This window comes from Panthera uncia, assembly GCF_023721935.1.
Source record: "Panthera uncia isolate 11264 chromosome D3 unlocalized genomic scaffold, Puncia_PCG_1.0 HiC_scaffold_8, whole genome shotgun sequence".
NCBI classification, from domain to species: Eukaryota; Metazoa; Chordata; class Mammalia; order Carnivora; family Felidae; genus Panthera; species Panthera uncia.
In genome coordinates, this window is record NW_026057586.1 from 63,893,214 (window position 1) to 63,912,959 (window position 19,746).

The 19,746-nt window shown below is 46.6% G+C and overlaps 1 protein-coding gene across 2 annotated transcripts; it reads right to left on the reverse strand.

Annotated features, from left to right (window-relative positions):
* Nucleotides 1-544: 544 nt before the first annotated feature.
* ZNF74 (zinc finger protein 74) lies at nt 545-19,536 on the reverse strand. 2 transcript variants are annotated; one of them, XM_049619733.1, is made up of 5 exons: nt 18,917-19,536; nt 18,449-18,534; nt 7,598-7,724; nt 7,073-7,168; nt 545-6,347 (listed from the first exon to the last, which is right to left on the reverse strand). In XM_049619733.1, exons 1-5 carry the CDS (start codon nt 18,948-18,950, stop codon nt 4,684-4,686), a joined length of 2,007 nt encoding a protein of 668 aa, XP_049475690.1. In that variant the 5' UTR covers nt 18,951-19,536; the 3' UTR covers nt 545-4,683. The 2 variants fall into 2 exon arrangements, with proteins under 2 accessions (XP_049475690.1, XP_049475689.1); XM_049619732.1 differs by lacking the exon at nt 18,917-19,536 and having other exon boundaries at nt 18,449-18,883.
* Between the last annotated feature and the right edge of the window lie 210 nt (nt 19,537-19,746).

Here is a 19,746-nt window from a genome sequence, read left to right on the forward strand (position 1 = left end):
TGCCAGTAAGGAATGAAAACAACTGTGAGGAAGGACAGATGGACTAAATTGTTTATTCTTACACAACAAGAACTCAGGAAGTTGAATGCTGTTGGGGGCTGAAACAGCTGCTGAAAAATTTCATTCAAGGCCTAGGATCCTTCTATTTTTCCATTCCATTACGTGTGACTTTTGTCCTCAATTGTCTCATGGTCCCAAGATGGCTACTACACCTCCAATCATTGCATCTAATTTCCAGACAGGAAGAAGGGGAGGAGGAAGGAATAGTTCTCCTATCAGGAAAGCAAAGACTTTCCCCAAATTTCTAGATTTCCATTTGAGCCTTGTTGTTCAGAATTGGGCCATGTGGTCACTGCAGCTATAACACAGTCTTTAGAGGCCAAAGCGTTTTGAGGTGAGACACATTGGTCTCCCAACCCAAACAGAGTCTGTCACAGATGACCACTGCCACCAACACTGACTGCTGCTCTAGAAGTGCTAGCCAACATGGGTTTTAAAAAGAAATGAAATAAAAGGCTATCTATACGAAAAGTAGAGGCAAGTTTTTTATTTCCAAGTTAAATGACAATTTACCTAGAAAGCCCAATACAATGATAAGTTGTTAGAGAACTAGAATAATTCAGTAAAGTTGCTAGATATAAAATAAATATACAAAAAGATATATATATATATATATATATATATATATATATATAAAATCAATAGTTGTCCTATATATGACAGAAAGGATTGATCTAGAAACCCCACAAAATTAGAATGAATTTAAGAATAAACATACGTATTGAACATATATGTAAGAATACCTATGAAGAAAACTATACAACTTTTCTGATGCTTAGAGGCAGATTTGAATGACTGCTGCTTTGATATGAAGATTATATATATATAATCTATAGTAATTTTTCACAAACTAGTCAATTATAATCAAAATCCCAATGAGATGTGAAGGGGCAAGAAGAGGTTGAGCTCTGAGAAGAAGAATCCTGGGTTATCTCAAAGAATAGATTAAAAAAAAAAAAAACTTAAAAAAACACCTATTGAAAATAGTCCTGGTCCTACTACGCATTCAAGTGAATTATGAAGCTACAAACAGAAAAGTCTAAGGAACAGTGAAGAATGCCATTCTAGAATGATTCAGGGACCTTGGAATTTACATCCCAAATAGATGGACTTCAGAGTTCTTGTTTTTTTGTTTTTTGGACTTAAGAGTTTAATGCAAAATATGGAACCAAAAAAGGATTTAAAGAAGGAGCTTCCTAAGGACTAAGGAAAAATTTAAACAGCAAAACCAAAAAGATCCAGTTACACAGAATTTGAATATCTCTGTACATTAAAGATTCTGTTAACAAAGATAAAAATGTATGTGCCAAGGTGCTTTCTGCATGTCTGTGTGTATAAAAAACAAAGAATGGAATAGACAATTGATATGAAAAAAAAGGTAAAAAAACATGAGCCAGTAACATTCGCGATGTATCAAAATGGTAAATATAAAAAGTGAAGCTGATGCCAAGTGTGTGCAAGGAAGGGTGCACGCAGGGAAAGGGATGCTCCTGGTGCCCATGTGGGAGAATTAAGAATGTTGTGCTGGGTTTGACCTAGAAACAGTTGTGCAATGTTTGTAACTTGTGCCTGTGAACTCCACTTCTCACAATTTATTCTGGGGAAATAACCAAAGGGCAAAACAGGTTTATTTCCAGAATTATTTATAGGTACAGGTAATGTCGATGTTCAACAATAAAGGAACAGATCGATCATGACACAATGATAAGACAGAGAAAGACACAGCCATCAATAATGTTTCTGAAAAACAATTTTGTAATGTGGAAAATGTTCATCATAAAACATTAAATGGAAAAGGATAGAAATAACATGCAAAATATGAATCCAGTTTTGTTCTAAAAGAAAAAGCATATTATATGTGCCCAGAAAAAAAAAAAACAACAGAAGTAAATGTACCTCCAGCAATGGCTGATGAACTGATACTGAGTGTATTTTTATTCTTACAATTTTTTGACTTTTTCCCCCAAATGTCTTCAGTATATACGTATTGCTCATATAATCAGGAAAAAAAGTTTATACGCAAATAAAAGAAAAACATCAAGTCTCCAATGAAAAGAGGTAGAAAGGGCATATTCAAATCATTTTCAAGACAAAAGACCAAGATTCCAAATGTGTTCAATATTCGGCCTCTTTAGTTACAGAGGCGCCAAGTAAAGGGATAATAAGGTACCACTTGGCTGAGTCCACAGGCGCACTGCAGGGCCGCCAGCAGGCACAGTGTGCGGGGCCCCAAAGAGATTTTTTCGTTTGAAGTTCTTTTGAAATAAGGAGAAAAAATGGGTATAATGATGAACCAAGCACAGATTGTATTTGTCTTTTACAAATGTGGCTGTAAAATAGAACTCTTCCTATTTGTCACAGAAGGGTCCATAACTGCCACAATGTGGCCCTGGGGACTGCATAATGGGAGGCTGGCTTGACCACACTCTGGAGGGATGTGGTGAAGCAGCAGGCGCCCAGGAGCATCGCTGTGTTGTCACTGTGCCTGAACGAAGACCGTGTGGACACCCAGCTTTGAAAAGGGAGTCCCGTCCCTGGAGATGGCTGGGCAGGGGACATTCCTACTTGACCGCTACTGCTGATGGATTTCTTCATAATGAAATGGTCTTACTTTACACACCACCAAAAACATACAAAAATGGTGATTCTTGAGGCTGTTCCTTTACCTCAAAAATTTCACTTTTAGAAATCTAAGAAAATGCTAAAAGAACTATAATGCAAAAAAATGCTCTAAGGGGAGCCTGGCTGGCTCAGTCAGTGGAGCATGTGACTCCTGATCTCAGGGTTGTGAGTTCAAGCCCCACATTAGCTGTAGAGATCACTTAAAAATAAAATCTTTTTTTTCCCTTAAGTTTATTTATTTATCTATCTATCTATTTATTTATTTATAAATGTTTATTCATTTTTGAGAGAGAGAGAGGTAGAGCATGAGTGGGGAGGGGACAGAGAGAGAGAGGGAGACACAGAATCTGAGCAGGCTCCAGGCTCTGAGCTGTCAGCATACAGCCCAATGCAGGGCTTGAACCCACAAACTGTGAGATCATGACCTGAGCCGAAGTCAGATGCTTAACTGACTGAGCCACCCAGGTGCTCCTTAAGTTTATTTTGAGAGAGAGAGGGAGAGAGGGAGAGAGGGAGAGTGTGGGTGTGCACGTTGGAGGGGCAGAGAGAGAAGGAGAGACAGAATCTCAAGCAGGCTCTGTGCTGTCAGTGCAGAGCCTGATGCAGAGCTCAGTGCCACGACTGTGAGATCATGATCTGAGCCAAAATCAGGAGTCAGACACTTAACTGAGCCACCTAGGCACCCCAAAAATAAAATCTTAAAAAACAAAACCAAACAAAACCCAAAAAGATGCTCTATGAAGAATAGTTTATAACTGTGAAATGATTTATAATAGTGAAAACATGGAAATAACTTCAACATCCAATAAAAGAATATTTAATAGAACATTATGCCTCCTTATTTAAAACACATGTAACTCCAAGGACAGTGCAGTTACTTGGGAAAAAATTCTGCTATGCAGTAGGTGGGAAAAAAAGATTAAAGTGATATATACACTATGTTTGCAGTAACGTAAAAATCCACTCTGAAACAAGCAGAAGGTAATGTATCAAAGTGCGAAATGCAGTTTTATTAGCAATTATGGGAGTCTTTTCCTTAATTCCACATTTCCCGAAATGTGGTCATTTTGCTGCCATAATTTAAAAAGTATACTAAAAAGCATTTCATAAACTATAGCTCTCTCTATAAACATAAAGTATTATCACTGAGAAAGCAGCTTGGATTTGCTTAGGACTGCGTGGAATAAACATTAATTCCAGATGAATGCCGTCCACCTCTGAAGAGAGCAGGGGGACAGGTCCCCTCAGAGGGGCTCCTCCCACAGGGCTGAACCGGTGAGCAGAGGGAGGCCCTGCGGGCGGACTGGCCAGCCCAGGTGAAGGCGTGCTTCTAGACACATCTATCCCCAACACCACACCCTGGATGAACGCCGGGCACCAGCCTGTGTGCTCACCATTTCCCACCAGGACGAAGCTGGTGTGTCAGGACCTGGCTACGCTGATGCTGGGCCATACGCTTCTGAGATGGAGGTGCTGTCACCAGCAGTAGAGCTGCTTCAATGAAGCCAGGCCGGGAAATCTGCCTTTTCCCAAACCCCCACCAGTGAAGATTATTCTCCTCTCCCAGAACAGAATAATGTTCACTTGGAAAGAACAGCGTTCATACTTACTCTGTTTGTTTCTATTATTACCATTATTATTATTCTAAACATAACAGCATACAAAGGAAATAAATTCCTGATCGAAATCATGCCAGGAGCCGGTCCCAAGGACACAATGATCAATATACCTTGTTTTTGTCCTCAGGTAAGACCTACTCCCCAGGTCGGTGACTTGTAAGCCCAAGGAAAGCAGGACGACGGGACATCCTCAAATGGCCCTCACGTCTTCCCTCCTATAGGGCAGCCCTTCCCAGGGTGGTGCCGACCGCTCAGAGAGGTGTCCCAGCACGTGGGGAGATGGGCACAGGCGGCAGGGCCAGTCTTGTATCTGAGGCACGTGGATCTGAGCCGCAGTGCTTTCTGGGGAAGCAGCGAGGCTGATGACAACCAGCACGCCATGCTAATTTCCAGGTTTGCTGCCCAGCGGGAAAGTCCTGCTGGCCGAGGGCTGCACCACGCACAAGAGCTCTGCCACGTCCAGGGCGTTGAGTGGGTCCACGCCGCTCACGCCCGTGCCCCCCGTGCCCAGCAGGCTGCCCGGCACGTAGTAGGTGCTCAGTAAGTGCTTGTTGAACTGAATGGCAAAGGGCTTCTCCTCGCTGTGTCGTCTCTGGTGTTCGGCAAGGTGGGCGCTCCAGCCGAACATTTCCCCACACTCGTTACATCTGAACGACTTCTCCCCGGCGTGGACCTTCTGATGTTTGATGAGACAGTGATTCTGGCTGAAGGCCTTGCCGCACTCGCCGCACTTGTAGGGCTTCTCCCCGGTGTGGATGCGCTGGTGCACGATGAGGGACGAGTGGCAGCTGAAGGCCTTCCAGCAGCGGCTGCAGTCGAAGGGCTTCTCCCCGGTGTGGATGCGCTGGTGCACGATGAGGTAGGAGTGGGAGCTGAAGGCCTTGCCGCACTCATTGCACTTGAAGGGCTTCTCCCCGCTGTGGATGCGCTGGTGCACCACCAGGTACGAGTGGCAGCTGAATGCCTTGCCACACGCGCCACACTTGAAGGGCTTCTCCCCCGTGTGGATGCGCTGGTGCAGCGTGAGGCGTGAGCGGCTGTTGAAGGCCTTGTCGCAGTCACTGCATTTGAACGGCTTGTCCCCGTTGTGGATCTTCTCGTGCACAGTCAGGGACGAGTGGCAGGTGAAGGCCTTCCCACACGCGCCGCACTTGTAGGGCTTCTCGCCCGTGTGGATGCGCTGGTGGCGCGTCAGGTGCGTCCTCTGGTTGAAAGCCTTCCCGCACGCGCCACACTGGTAGGGCTTCTCGCCTGTGTGCACGCGCAAGTGCATGTTGAGCAGCGAGCTGCAGCTGAAGGCCTTCTCGCAGGCGCTGCACTTGTAGGGCCGCTCGCCTGTGTGGATCCTGTGATGCACATTCAGCGACGAGTGGCAGCTGAAGGCCTTGCCGCACTCGCCGCAGAAGAAGGGCTTCTCGCCGGTGTGGATGCGCTGATGCTCGATGAGGTTGGTGCTCCAGGTGAAGGCCTTGCCGCACTCATGGCATTTGTAGGCTTTCTCTCGGGCGTGCCACCGCCGGTGCAGGGTCAAGGACGAGCTCTGGCGGAAGGCTTTTCCACATTCGCTGCACATGAAGAGGCCATCCCCAGAGGCCACCGCCCGCCTCCTGCTTGGGGCCAGGTGTTCACTGTGATCACCAGATTTGCACGGGCCTCTCCCTGCGCCTGCTCTCCGGTGCTTCGTGGCCGCCTCACCAGACCAGAAGCCCTCGGTGGACCCATCAGGAGGGTCTGCTTCTTCAGGAATGTTCTGGGGGGTGAAGAGGGTACGCCCAGAGGGGAAATCCTTCTCAGACACCTCATGGCCCTGCTGGTGCCTCTCCAGGGAAATGTCCCGGCAGCTGGTGGGCGGTGGCCTCTGCAGTGTGGCCTCACCCCTCACCAGAGAGGCTGCCGGACGCTCTTGGGCCCACCCATTGCCCAGACCGGGGCTGTGGATGCTAGACTTTACCAGTGGCTCAGTGATGGGCTCCTGGTAAGGCTCTTCCTTGTGAACACCCCGTCGTTGACACGACTCATCCTTCACCTCATGCCCAGGCTCCCCTTCTGTAAGAAACAGAAAATGCAATCTTCCATAAGCACGCGGAGAACTGGCACTAGAACTCAGGCTGTGGTCTGCCGGGGGTTCGGGTGAGCACAGAGAAGAGAGGAGAGGCCAACAGCCAGAGCACGCCAAGGCTCGGGGCATGCATCTCGGGTGAGATGGGCGCAAGCCCACAAGAGACGGGGCAGAGGAAGATGGAGATGGGAAATTCCAAATAGAGCCAGGGACCCAGGAAAGGGGCAGGGCTCACGGGGTCTGGCGGTTGGACATGATTCACTTATCGAAACATCAACTGCTGTATGTATGTACATCTCTGATGTACGTACATCTCTTTAAAAGCTAAATCAGTCTCCTGTCAGCCTCACATGCCAGGGGGATGATCTCCATTGGAGCCACCTCTGCAAACCTTGATCCCCCTCCCTTCCCAACCCAAGGCTGACTCTGCCTTCTTCTCGGTGAGTGAAGCCCCGGTTCCACACACTCCCTGCCCCCTGTCCATTTGCCACTTGTTGAATGTTTCCAGAGATGTGGACATTATTTCTGTCTCTCGCTAGTAGAAGGCAGAGGTTTTGCCTGTTTTGCTTACCGCTGAATTTCCAGCACAGTTGCCCACACACAGTTGGTGTTCAACGTATGTGTTGAAGGAAGGAAGCAGGACCACACGGGGATGGGGGTGTGAGCACTGAGGCAAGGGTCTGTACATCCTTCCATTGTGTTCCCTGCTCACCTGGACAAGCCCCTCCAGGGGCTTCTCTGGGCATCCACCACGGCTCCTCGCCTCGTTCCAAGTGGGAGATCACATCTGGCTTGCAGACTGGGGGTCCTGTTTGTAGGGAGGAAGTGGTGTGTGTGGTTCTGAGTGCTGTGGCTCCCCACAGCAGGACAGCCCAGCACTAAGAGGTGTGCGCCATCCCCGGGGACGGGGGTCTCACATGCAGAACCTCAAATGAAGCATGTACTCTGAGGACCCCGTGGGTACTAATGTTCCCCTCTCTATCTCCCTTGGAAAGCTCCAGGGCAGGCTGGGCTCCCAGGCCCCCGTCCATCTCCTCCCTCTCTTCTGGCCCCTACCCTGGGACCAGCCCCACCTCCAGGCAAGGATGTTGGCAGTTACCATGCACTGCCCAGGCCCAGCATGAGTGCAGAGACCACATCTCCTGCATCTGAGCCTGGCACCGAAGGGAGGCTTGGGAATACCTATTGGCATGGCAGAATGCCCAGACTGCAGGCTGAGCTTGAGGAGCTATCTTACCCAGGGCAAGAAGGTTCTGGTAGTTCTCCAGCATCACGTCACGGTACAAGGCCCTCTGAGGGGAGTCTAGCTGGCCCCACTCCTCCTGTGTGAAGTCCACAGCCACATCCTTGAAAGTCACCGATTCCTGGAATGACACACACATTCTCATTCACTCAGGACAGGAGTGATTCAGACTTCGTTCATGGTTCCAAGGGAGCCACATGTCGACTCAGGACCTTAGGAATGAAGGGTTAACCTTGGGTGACCTTCTCTTGAGTATGGAAGGTTGTGACGTAGATGCCATCTATCTACAGCCCAACATACACACCATGTCTGAACCAGGAATGGCCATGCAGACCCTGGCCTTCTGGACTGGGAGGGCCAAGCTAACTGGCCAGCCCTGGTGCAGGTGCCTCAGTGGGCTGGAGGCTGCTGTAAGTTCTGGGTAAGATGCTATGCTTCCCAGGCTTAAGAATGTCAAGCTTAAGAACTTGAAAGACTAGTACAAAGAACCCAGAAGCCCTATTCAAATCTCACCATTGCAAAAGGACCCTACTTTGGGCAGGAAGCCATTATTACACCCTAAGGAAGTAAACTCTACTTATAAGCACAGGCCCAAAGGACCAAGGGAGCCACTTTGTGTTCTGCCTGCCTGCCTCCCACACCTTCCCACCAGACCCCTGTTCCCCTGTCCTCCCTCAGCTCATGTCCTGACCTGTTCCCACTCTCCCCAACAGTGGTCACTGACATGTGCAGGCACTCCTGTTCTAGAACCCCAGGCTCCTCTGCTGCCTGGGGCTCCTCACCAGCTCTGGAGCCTCCAGGCTGCCACCCCCAATGTTCCTCTAGCTCTTCACGCTCCAATCCCACTCTGCATCCCCCTTGATAGCAGTATATAAGCTCTCCAGACCCATCAGGGCGTTGACCTAAGGTGGCAAAGGTGTGTCTTTCTTCAAAGACACGGGTACTGTGGGATCTTGGCTTAAATCATAGACAGGGCATTACATTAGACATAACAATGAAGAACAAACCAAGCAGGGGAGGCCTGACTCCCATCTTGTAAGTGTTTGCTGGGAGTGACTGGCATGCAACCAAGCTCCCAGGGGTCATCAGGTTTCTCTGGAAACCCTGGACCTGCATCAGCACCCATGGTCAGGCACCGTGGTACACAATGTCAGGCCCTGAGATGAGGCCTTCTGCCTACCAGGAGGTCAGGAAGAGTGGGGGCATCCTTAGGGACCACCAGAGCTTTGACCAACAGCTCTAAAAGTGGCTTATGCTTGGGGTGCCTGGGTGGCTCAGTCGGTTAAGCCTCTGACTTCGGCTCAGGTCATAATCTCACGGTCTATGAGTTTGAGCCCCGCTTTGGGCCCTGTGCTGTCAGTACAGAGCATGGAGCCTACTTTGGATTCTGTGTCTCCCTTTCTCTGCCCCTCCTCCATTCATGCTCTGTCTCTCAAAAAATGAATAAATGTTAAAAAAAAATTTTTTTAAAAAGTGGTTTATACTTTTAGACAGTTTTCACCATTGCTGTGGACAGAACTGTGTCCACCTGAAATCATATGTGGACACCCTCACTTCCAACATGACTGTATTTGGAGCCAGGGTCTCTTTAGTAGGTATCCGAGGTTACAAGGGGCAATAAGGGTGGGCCCTGATCTGACAAGCTTGGTGGCTGCATTTGAAGAGGACAAGAGATCTCTCTCCCTGCTGCGCATCCCGAGAAGCAAGAGCCAGGAAGAGAGCCTCAGCAAACCGGACCCTGCTGGCACCCTGATCTCAGACTTGCCGCCTCCAGAACTGTGTGAAAATACATTTCTGTTGTTTAAGCCGCCAAGTCAGTGGTATTTTGTTACGGCAGCCCGACTTCAGACAAACACCAACATAACACAGTAGGAAAGATAAAGCCACTCTTTATAACGCACACAAAATGCAAGTCTCGGTGGGACAAGGATCTAAATGTGGGCGCTGCTGGGAGATAGTTCCCTAAATCCCTGGCTAGCATGACAGGAAACCCAGAAACCAGGAGGGGGCGATTTACGTTTCTTCCATGAAGGTTTACATTTTCTGCATGCAACACTGGCAAATCACTAAGAAGAAAGAAAAAAGAAAATGGGCATAGGGTTTAAGCAGACAATTCACAGAACACTGACAAATGACTAATAAGCACATGAGGAGACGCTCAGCTACACTAGATACACAGAAATGATTAATAAAATACCATTTCACACACAGCAGAGAGGCACAATGTTTAAAGTCTGAAAGGAAGTAGTGGGGGCAGGTCCGTGGGGAAACAGATGGTCTTACACCATTGGATAGATATCAGGGGGACATCCATTTTGGAGAGCAAAACCTGCTCCACTTTCTCTAGTGAAGCCGAGAGTGTGTGTTCCCTGTGCCTCAGAAGTTCACTCTGAGATTCCTATCCAGCCCGAGTAACTGAGAAAACACTGGAAACATGCTGAACGCCCATTAACCGGTAGGGATGAATATACCACAGAAAACTGTGCAGCACTGAAAATGAACACGGCGGAGTAACTCGTCCTGTGGGGAGCTCTTCAGAGCACAGTGTGGTGGGCACAAAAGCAGGCTGAGGGAAACCATGCCCAGTGTGATGCCTGACACGGTACCGTCTAGAACCACACACAGCACCGCGTGGAGTTTACAGATACTCAGATGTGCATCTTGCTCTACTGTCTGGCGGATGAGAGCACAGGCTCTAAGCCCAATGGCCTGGGTGGGCTACCCACTCTTGCCCTTCCTGGCTCTATGAATTGGGGGTGCCTCAGTTTCCTTGTCTGTTAACAGTACCTATGTCATTAATCACAGAGAGGACTGAATGAATTACTACTGTGTGTGAAGCACACACTCGAGTGCCTGGCAGATGGCAGGTACCCTTTGGTGTTTGCCGTTCGTCACCATCCTCTGATACTGTCACAGACTGAGGAGGGCAGGGGAAGAAGAAGATGGGGGGCCAGGGAGGATGCAAAAAAATCTCTTGCCTTTACCTGCAATATTTTACTTTTTTAAAGGATTTGGAACAAATATGACACAATTTAGTCATTAATTTTGCCAAGTAGGTACACAGAGGGTTGTTATTACTCTGCTTAAAGGTTTCAAAATTTTAAAAATAAGAAAAAGCCATTCAAGGAGGAAGAACTGCACATTTCCAATGGACATATAAAAAGAGTAATGATTTTTTTTTTTTTTTTTGGGTCAGGAAAACGTAGATTGAAACAAAATAATGTAACACTTTTTACCTATCAGGGGAGCACTAATTAAAACCTGGCATCCTGGCAATGAGGAAGCATTTTTGGTGGGAGTGGGAATTGTTCTACCCTTCTGGGTATTCACACTGTAGAAACGAAGTTTCTGCACATAAGGAAGCAAATGCAAGGCTGAGTATTGCCAGCATTGTACTTACCAGAAACCAACCAACCAACCAAGGCATCAGGATGGTTGACTAAATTAGGGTAGGCGCCTACAGGCAGACCACGGAAAATAATGCAGCTATCCAAAGGTATGCGTTGTACATTATGCTAAGTGAAGGAAGCCAAAAAAGGCCACATATAGTATGATCCCACTTATATGAAATGCCCAGAATAAGCAAATACCGAGAGACGAAAAGCAAATTAGTGGTTGCTGAGGGCTAGAGTGATAGCTAATGGATATAGGGCTTCTTTTGGGGGTGATAGAAATGTTCTAAAACTGACTACGGTTGACAGTTGCACTGCCTTGTGAATACACTCAAAACCACTGAATTGTACGCTTGAAAAGGACGGATTTTATGGTATGTGAATTATACGTCCATAAAAACAAAGGGAAGCACTGGAATGTGTACAGTCTGATCCCATTTTTAAAACAATATGGTTAAGCCCTATGTCTACGTATGCTGGAAGCTGCTCATGTGAACAAGGAAAGACATGTGGAAGAATAAGTATCAAAACTGAGAACACTGGTTGTCTTAAGGAAATGTGATTGTAGGTACAGGGAAAGGAGAAGATTATTAACTTTGTTACACAGCAAATATTGGTTTTGTAAATTAAAAAAAAAAATTACTTTTCAAAGAAGAAGGAAAAGCAAAGCAGGGCAGGGATTAGCAGTATGATTTTGGTCCGGCCACCCAGTTTCCTTGAGCCTGTTTTCCTGTAGCTAGGGAAAAGACTGGGAGCAGTGGGGCCTCCTGTGGCTGAAGAGAAAATAAAGCAGAGTGAAAGTATCCCAGTCTCAGGTACCAAGGAAAGGGCGCAGCGTCTGTCAGTCCCCGCTTGGCCATCTCCGGCCTCTCTGGCTGGGCACACCAAGAGGCTGGAGACCCTGCCCTGGCTCTATGAGAAGAGAACAAACAGCAGCACGTGCCGCGTCCAGAATCGTGTCAGGGATGTCTCCTGTCTCAAGCATTAGAGAAGGGGCAGGCCACAGCAGAGCACACTGGCGCCCAGAAATGGGGTGAGTTAGGCTCCAGCAGGGGGGTGTGTCCTGATACTTCACGCTCACGGAGCTCTGGCGTCATGGATGAGGAGCAGTGGGAGGTGTCGCTGTGGCCAGAGGATGAAGACACATGCTCTGAGGTGCTGATGCCTGTGTTCTGCAGCAGGATGGACAGAGGGAAGGCAGGAGAGAGGGACAAGAACAGATTCTGCGTGTGGGCTGGCAGAGTGAAGAAGAAGCAGCCTGGTAAAAACTGCGTTTCATGTTCTGCTTCCAGACACAAAAAAGTAACAAGGACCAGGTTTGCCCTGTTCCCTCAGACAACTGCTAAACTGGGCAAAATGTATGAAACAATGATTGAATTCAAGACACTAGACGAGTTGCAGCTCAGAACAGACCTCTGACAGAAGGGAAACAAAATGAGCCCCACAGCCACCCGATCTTCCCACCTGGAAGCAGTTTCCAGACTAGAGTGTGGGGAGTGGTGACCCAGACAGAACCTGTGGTCTCACCAACCTGAAGGAGAACAGAGTTTAGGGTGTCCAGGTGATTAAAATTTCTAGGGCTACATGCCAGAGCAGAGGACCCAGAACTCTGGATCCACTTGAGACTGACTGAGGACCAATAGGTATGTGCCTGGGAGGAAACAACCCCAAACCAGGAAAAGAAACACCAGAAAGAAGTAGGTAGAACAATTATTAAAACTCACACAAGGTTGGGGGTAGTTTATGGTCTCACCAGCCAGAGTGGAATGCCCTCCTGCTGAATGGGCACCGAGAAAAGTCCATAGAAGAGAAGAGTTTCAGTGGTCTGACAAAATTAGCACAAGACTAAAGCCTTCTCTGGCTCCACCTTAACAAAACCTAGAGAGCAAGCCTTGAAAGATCCAACTAATACTAAGCAATGCCCGCCCAGAACAAATTCCAGAAATATTTAAGCATTCCAAAAAAAAGCCAACACTCAACAAAGTCAAATTCACTCTAGCATCTAGTAAAGCAACTAAAAGGAAAAAATAAGTTAACAAAATCAGAGAAATTAAGAGTATACTAAAATAGTATTTGTTTACCTCATAAGAATGCATAAAGGAGAAACAAACAAAAAAGACACAAGACCTATAGAAAACAAATAACAAAATGGCAGATGTAAATCCAGTCATAGCCATAATTATATTAAATATGAATGGTCTTTGGGGCACCTGGGTGGCTCGGTCGGTTGAGCATCCGACTTCGGCTCAGGTCATGATCTCACAGTCTGTGAGTTTGAGTCCCACGTTGGGCTCTGGGCTGACAACTCAGAGCCTGGAGCCTGCTTCGGATTCTATGTCTCCCTCTCTCTGACCCTCCCCCGTTCATGCTCTGTCTCTGTCTCAAAAATAAATAAACATTAAAAAAATTAAAAAAAAAAAGAAATGTGAATGGTCTTAAGGTGCTTGGGTGGCTCATTTGGTTGTGTCTAACTCTTGATTTCAGCTCAGGTCATGATCTCATGGTTCGTGAAACTGAGCCACCACTCTGCACTGCAGGTGTGGTGCCTCCTTGGAATTCTCTCTCTCCTTCTCTCTCTGCCCTTCCCCTGCTTGCATATACACACTCCTTCTCTCTCAAAATAAATAAATAAACTTAAAGTAAACAAATAAATAAATGTGAATGGTCTTAATACTCCAATTAAAAATTAAAGATTGTCAAATCGAATTAAAAAATTAAGACCCAACTATATGTCAGCCACAGAAACCCACTTTAAAAACAAAGACAAGGGCACGTGGGTGGCTTAGTCGGCTAAATGTCCGACTCTTGATTTCAAGTCAGGTCATGATTTCACGGTTTGGTTGGTGAGATCATACCCCGTGTTGGGCTTTATGCTGACAGTGTGGAGCCTGCTTGGGATTCTCTCTCCCCCTCTCTCTGCCCCTTCCTGGCTTGTGCGTGATCCTTCTCTCTCAAAATAAATAAATAAACATTAAAAAAACAAAGACAAATACACCACACATACACAATAAATAAAAATAAACATCAAATAAGAAAAAAAGAAAAACAAAGACAAAGGTAGTTTAAAAGTAGAAGAATGGGAAAAGATATATCCTGCAAATACTAATCAAAAGAAAGCTGAAGTGGCTACATTAACATTAGACAAAGCAGATTTCAGAGCAAAGGACATCATCAGAGATAAAGAGAGATGTTACATAATAATCACTATGTGATTATGTAATGTTGTAATCATCACAACAGCAATTCATTAAAAGCTCACAACATTATAGATGTACCTACCAAAAGAGCTTCAAAATACATAAAGCAAAAACCTGATAGAACTGAAAAGACAAATCCACAATTATACTTGGTAATTTCAACAATAATCTCTCTCAATAATTGATAGAACACATAAGCAAAAAATATGTAAGGATATAAAACAATTAACACATCATTCAACTTAATTAACATTCACATAACACTCTAGTTGACAAAAGCAGAAGACACATTCTTTTCAAGTGCATATAGAACATTTACCCATGGTAAACCACATTCTGAGCAATAAAATAAATCTTAGTAAATTTGAAAAAATTCAAATCATACAAAAGTTCCTTCTCTAACTACAACAGAATTAAACTAGAAATCAATAATAGAAAGATATCTGGAAAATCCTCTAAATATTGGGAAATTAAACAACACATTCCTAAATACCACATGGTTGGAAGAAGAAATCACAATGGAAACTGGAACTATTTTGAACTGAATACAAATGAAAATACAACATAAAGTTTGTGGGATGTAGCTAAGGTAGTGCTAAGAGGGAAATTTATAGCATTGGATGGTATATGAGAAAAGAAGGAAGGTGCCAAATCAATATCTGAGTTTCAACTTTAAGAAACCAAAATAAGTAGGGGCACCTGGGTGGCTCAGTCGGTTAAGCAACTGACTTTGGCTCAGGTCATGATCTCATGGTTCATGAGTTCGAGCCCCACATCCGGCTCTGTATGGACAGCTCAGAGCCTGGAGCCTGCTTCAGATTCTGTGTCTCCCTCTCTCTCTGCCCCTCCCCCATTCACTCTCTGTCTCTGTTTCTCTCTCTCTCTCAAAAATAAATAAATATTTTTTTTTAATTTTAAAAAAAGAAACCAAAATAAGTAAAGGAAGGAAATAATATGGATCTAAAATCAATGAAATAGGAAACAGAAATTCAATAGAGAAAATCAAATCAAAAGATGGCTCTTGGAAATGATCGATAAAATTGATAATTAAACATATATTTACTATTTGACTCAGCAATTCCACTTAGGTATTTATTCTAGAGAATTTAAAACAATTTATTCTAGAGAATTTAAAACAGAGTACAAATATCTGTATTTGTACTCAAATATTGATAGCAGGTTTACTTGTAATAGCCAAAACTTGGAAACAACCTAATATCCCTCAGCTAGTAGATGGATGAACAAATTGTAAATATCCATACAGTCAGTCTTTTGGGCTGAGTTGTGACCCCTCCAAATTCACATGTTGAAGTCCCAGCCCCTAGTACCTCAGAAAAATGACCATGCTTGGAGAGAGGGTCCTTAAAGAGATAATTAAGGCAAAATGAGGTCATTATAGTGAGCCATCATCCAATAGGACTGGTGTCCTGATAATAAAATGAACTTTGGACCCAGACATGTACAGAGAAAGACCATGTGAAGTCACTGGGAGAAGGTACCTTTACAAACCAAGAAGAGCAGCTTCAGAAGAAACCAATCCTGCTGAAATCTGGATCTTGAACATCCAGAACTGAGACAATAAATTTGTTGTTTAAGCCATCTGTAGCACTTTGCTATGGCAGCCCTTGTAAACTAACACAAATGGTATATTATTTAACAATAAAAAGGAACAAACTATTGATTCACATAACGATATGAACTCAAAGCATTATGCTAAATGAAATTAGAAACTAAAGACTGCGTGGGGCACCCGGCTGGCTCAGTTGGCAGACCCAACTCTTGATCTCAGGGTTATGGGTTTGAGCCCCATGTTGGGTATAGAAATTACTTAAAAATAAAATATTTAGGGACACCTGGGTGGCACAGTTGGTTGAGCGTCCAACTCTTGGTTTTGGCTCAGGTCATGATTCCAGGGTCATGGGACTGCAACCCACGTTGGGCTCTGTGCTGAGAGTAGAGCCTGCTTAAGATTTCTCTCTGTTCCCCTCTACCTACTCACGGGTCTCCCTCTTAAAAAAAATAAATAAATAAAATCTTTAAAAAACAAAACTAGGGGCGCTTGGGTGGCTCAGTTGGTTAAGAGTCCAACTTCAGCTGTCATGATCTCACGGTTCATGGGTTCAAGCCCTGTATTGGGCTCTGTGCTGACAACTCAGAGCCTGGAGCCTGCTTCGGATTCTTTGTCTCCCTCTCCCTCTTCCCTCACTCATGCTCTGTCTCTGTCTCTGTTTCTCTCTCAAAAATAAATAAACATTAAAAAAATCTTTTTAAAAAGAAACCAAACACTACATACTATGTATTTCCATACACAATTCTTAAAAAATGCAAAACTGTGGTTGCCACAGGATTGGGGGAGAGGACTGACTGTAAACGGGTATGAAGGAACTTTCTGGGTGATGGAAATGTTCTATGTTATGATTGTGGTGCTGGTTACATTTAACAAAACTCATCAAATCCTATACTTAAAATTGGAGAACTTTATATAAATTATACCTCAATAAATGTGATTCAGAAAACCCACTGGATTTCATGGAGATGAGAAAGTGGGGGTGAGGACACATGCTGAGAACATGCCCATAACTGAGGCAGGCAGGGATGAAGCATAATGGTCATGGCATTAGCAGAAGAAAGGAGAAACATAGGCAGAAACAAGCTCCAGAGACAACAGAACGTGGTGTTGGAGAAAGGAGGCTATCAGAGGCTACACGGCTTCTGTGTGAGGGTGTCAAAAGGCAAGGGCAAGATAGGATCTGAGCCTTGTGAAGGCCCATCTGAGGGTATTCCCAACCCACTGGGAGAAGCCCATGTCTGGTGTGCATTCATTCTGTAGAATAGAATAGGAAACAAATCCCAGGGGGAAGGTGTGGGAATCAAATGTGTGGTACTGAAACTGGCAAGGAAGTCAGAAAAGACTGTGGGGGCGGGGGGGGGGGGGATGTCCCAGGAGAGCAAAACACTTGACTGTGAGTCTGAGTAGGACTGCTGGGAGAGAAGAGTACTCAGGAGAGGAGGACCAGTTACTCAAGGATCTAACAAGCTGATTCTTTAGGAATAACACCTATGAACAAGAAAGGTACTACCTTGAGGGAGTCACTCACAAGTGCATGCACACTTCCTATTGAACCATTCGAAGGTAAGTTGCAGACATCGTATCTTACCCCACATGCTTCACCTTGTATATTCTAAGGATATTCTCTTACCCAATCACAGTGTTATCATCACACCCAAGAAATTTAATGTTGATACTATACGATCTAAGATAAATCCATTTTCAAATGTCCTCAATTGTCCCAAACTTCCTTTGATTGAATTTTTTGGATCTCTGACCCATCAAAGATCACATACAGCATTTGACAGCCATTTCAATCTTGAGCTTTTTATAGAACAAAAGAGCATTCTAACACATTACAGAAGCTAGGCACATCTCATAACATGGTTTTTATAGTTACTTCTATTTTTCCGTAATCAGACCCCTTTCAAGTGGGAGGTTAACAGAATCACAAAACCCTAAAAAAGTCAAAGGACCCTCCATCCTCCAGCCCTTCTCACTACTGAACACTCTCTTTATCAACTGTACCCTTTTAAATACTGTGAAGGATGGGGGTAGTTTAGGTGGTAGAACAAAATGAGAAACAAAACCCAAAGTCTGTGAAAGGAGGGATTTGGGCCCTACTTAGCTGCAGAAGTGGCCCCAGGGCCAATTCCTCGCTGAGCTCCCAAATCTGCTAAAACTCCAGGTTTTTCCTTGACAACCCCATTTCGGGGTCCGTACAGTGGAAATGCAGACAGGGATGCACCCCCCTACCAACACTCTTACCCTGGTGCTGCAATGCAGCCTTTCCTTCAACTGTTCCACACCCCCCTACCTGATTCCATCCCAGAAAATTCTCCCCAAGGAGGGCCATCCCCCAGGTCTGCATGTGAAGGTGACTGAAGTGATTGTGTGAGCTGTCATCTACGTGCTTGGGTTCCACTAAAACCACTCCTCTGAGCTCCTGCTATAATGCTGGGCAAATGACCCACCCACTGGGCTGAATCAAGCTGGAAGGGACACTCATTTCAAGGGCACACTTGGACTCTTCTACCAGAGCTGTTCCCTTGCCCAGAGCTTCCTAAGGACAGGAGAGCAGGCACCCCAGATTGGGAGAGGGAGAGAGGTGGTCCTTGAATGACTTGAAGATCCCGGGCAGGAGAAAAGTGCCAACCCCCTTTATAAAGAGCGAGATGTTCAGAAGGAAAAAAAGACAACCACTCACCTCGGACCTGGCTTCCAGGAGACCCTGACCCAATTTATCCTCTGGATTCTTTCTGAGGGTAAGAGCAGGCTCCTGGGAGGGCAGAGCTGAGGAGGAGAAATGAGTCAAAGGGGCTGTTCTGCCCATAGCCACCAGGCGCATGGCTGAACTAAATAGAGCCCACTCCACCCCTGGCATGGGGTAGGATTAGAGAGAAGTCAGGAACCGCCCATATAGGTGGGGTGGGGAGGGAGCCCCAATATCCAACACAATCCGATAGGCATCAGGGATTAATTCTGCCAGTGTCTCAGGTACTCCAATCAAGAAGGAAGAATACTGCCATTCCCTTCCTCTTCAGCATGCTTGAGACGTGGAAGTAAACGGGTGCGCACGGTGGCCTGACTCTGCTAGGTGCTTCTGGGAAACTAGGCTGGGTGTCAGTCTCAAGCGCAAGGCCACAGACCCAGTGACTAGAAGAGTCAACTGTACCTGTCTCCTGGGGCTTCGGGGCAGGGGTCTCCATGGCGCCCCTCGGCAGTGTTCCCCGGAGGCGTGGGCAGCTCTGCAGCCTCCTGGGCCCCAGGCCAGGCCCAGAGGCGCGGGTCCTGCTCCTGGGGCTCAGGGACAGCCTGCAGGGGAGCCCCGTGGGGTTGCACGCGCACTCCCGGCTGCACCGTCACGCACGCGGAGACTCCTGAGTTCCCCTCAAGGTCGGGGTCAAGCTGGCTCAGCAAGCGCCACACACCCGAGGCTGCGCTCACGCCCCATCACCCGCGACCTGGGGCACTGCGTCGGGGGACCAGGGCCGGCCTCAAGCTCAGCCGTCCGGAGGCAGCGGGCGTAGAACGCGGCCCCTCCGCGGACTGACAGACCGACCGACGCTCGGACAGATGCGCGAGCAAGCGGGCCGGCCTCCCACAAAAGCGGACCCACGGCCACAAAGGAGCAGCTCAGCGACCGCCGCGGGAAAGTACGCCTGCGCGGACCGGACGCGAACTACAACTTCCGGTAGCCTTTGCGTCGCTCTGGCGCGGACTCCATTGAGAGAATGCAGTCGGGGTCCCGGAGCTGCCTGGCACCTCGACGCGAACCGGCTTTGTAAGCACAGCCTTCTGGGAAATGTAGTTCCCAGCGCAGCAACTAAACTTTCTGGCCCCGCCCCACTCTTCCTCCCACTCTTTGCTGCGTAAGGCTCTTGTGTCTCGGTGGGTGGGTGCGTGAGTGAATGAGTGGAGTGAGTCTCTCTCTCTCTCTCTCTCTCTCTCATTGGGGATGTGACTCTCTCTCTCTCTCTCTCTCTCTCTCTCTCTCTCTCTCTC

Coding starts and splice junctions, on each gene's coding strand:
- ZNF74 (XM_049619732.1), bottom strand. CDS start 18,625: ATGCCAGGGGTGGAGTGGGCTCTATTTAGTTCAGCCATGCGCCTGGTG. Junction 7,725..18,448: donor TCCTGGAAGCCAGGTCCGAG/GTGAGTGGTTGT, acceptor GTGTCATTCCAG/GAATCGGTGACTTTCAAGGA. Junction 6,348..7,072: donor CCCTGGAGGGGCTTGTCCAG/GTGAGCAGGGAA, acceptor TGTTTCTTACAG/AAGGGGAGCCTGGGCATGAG.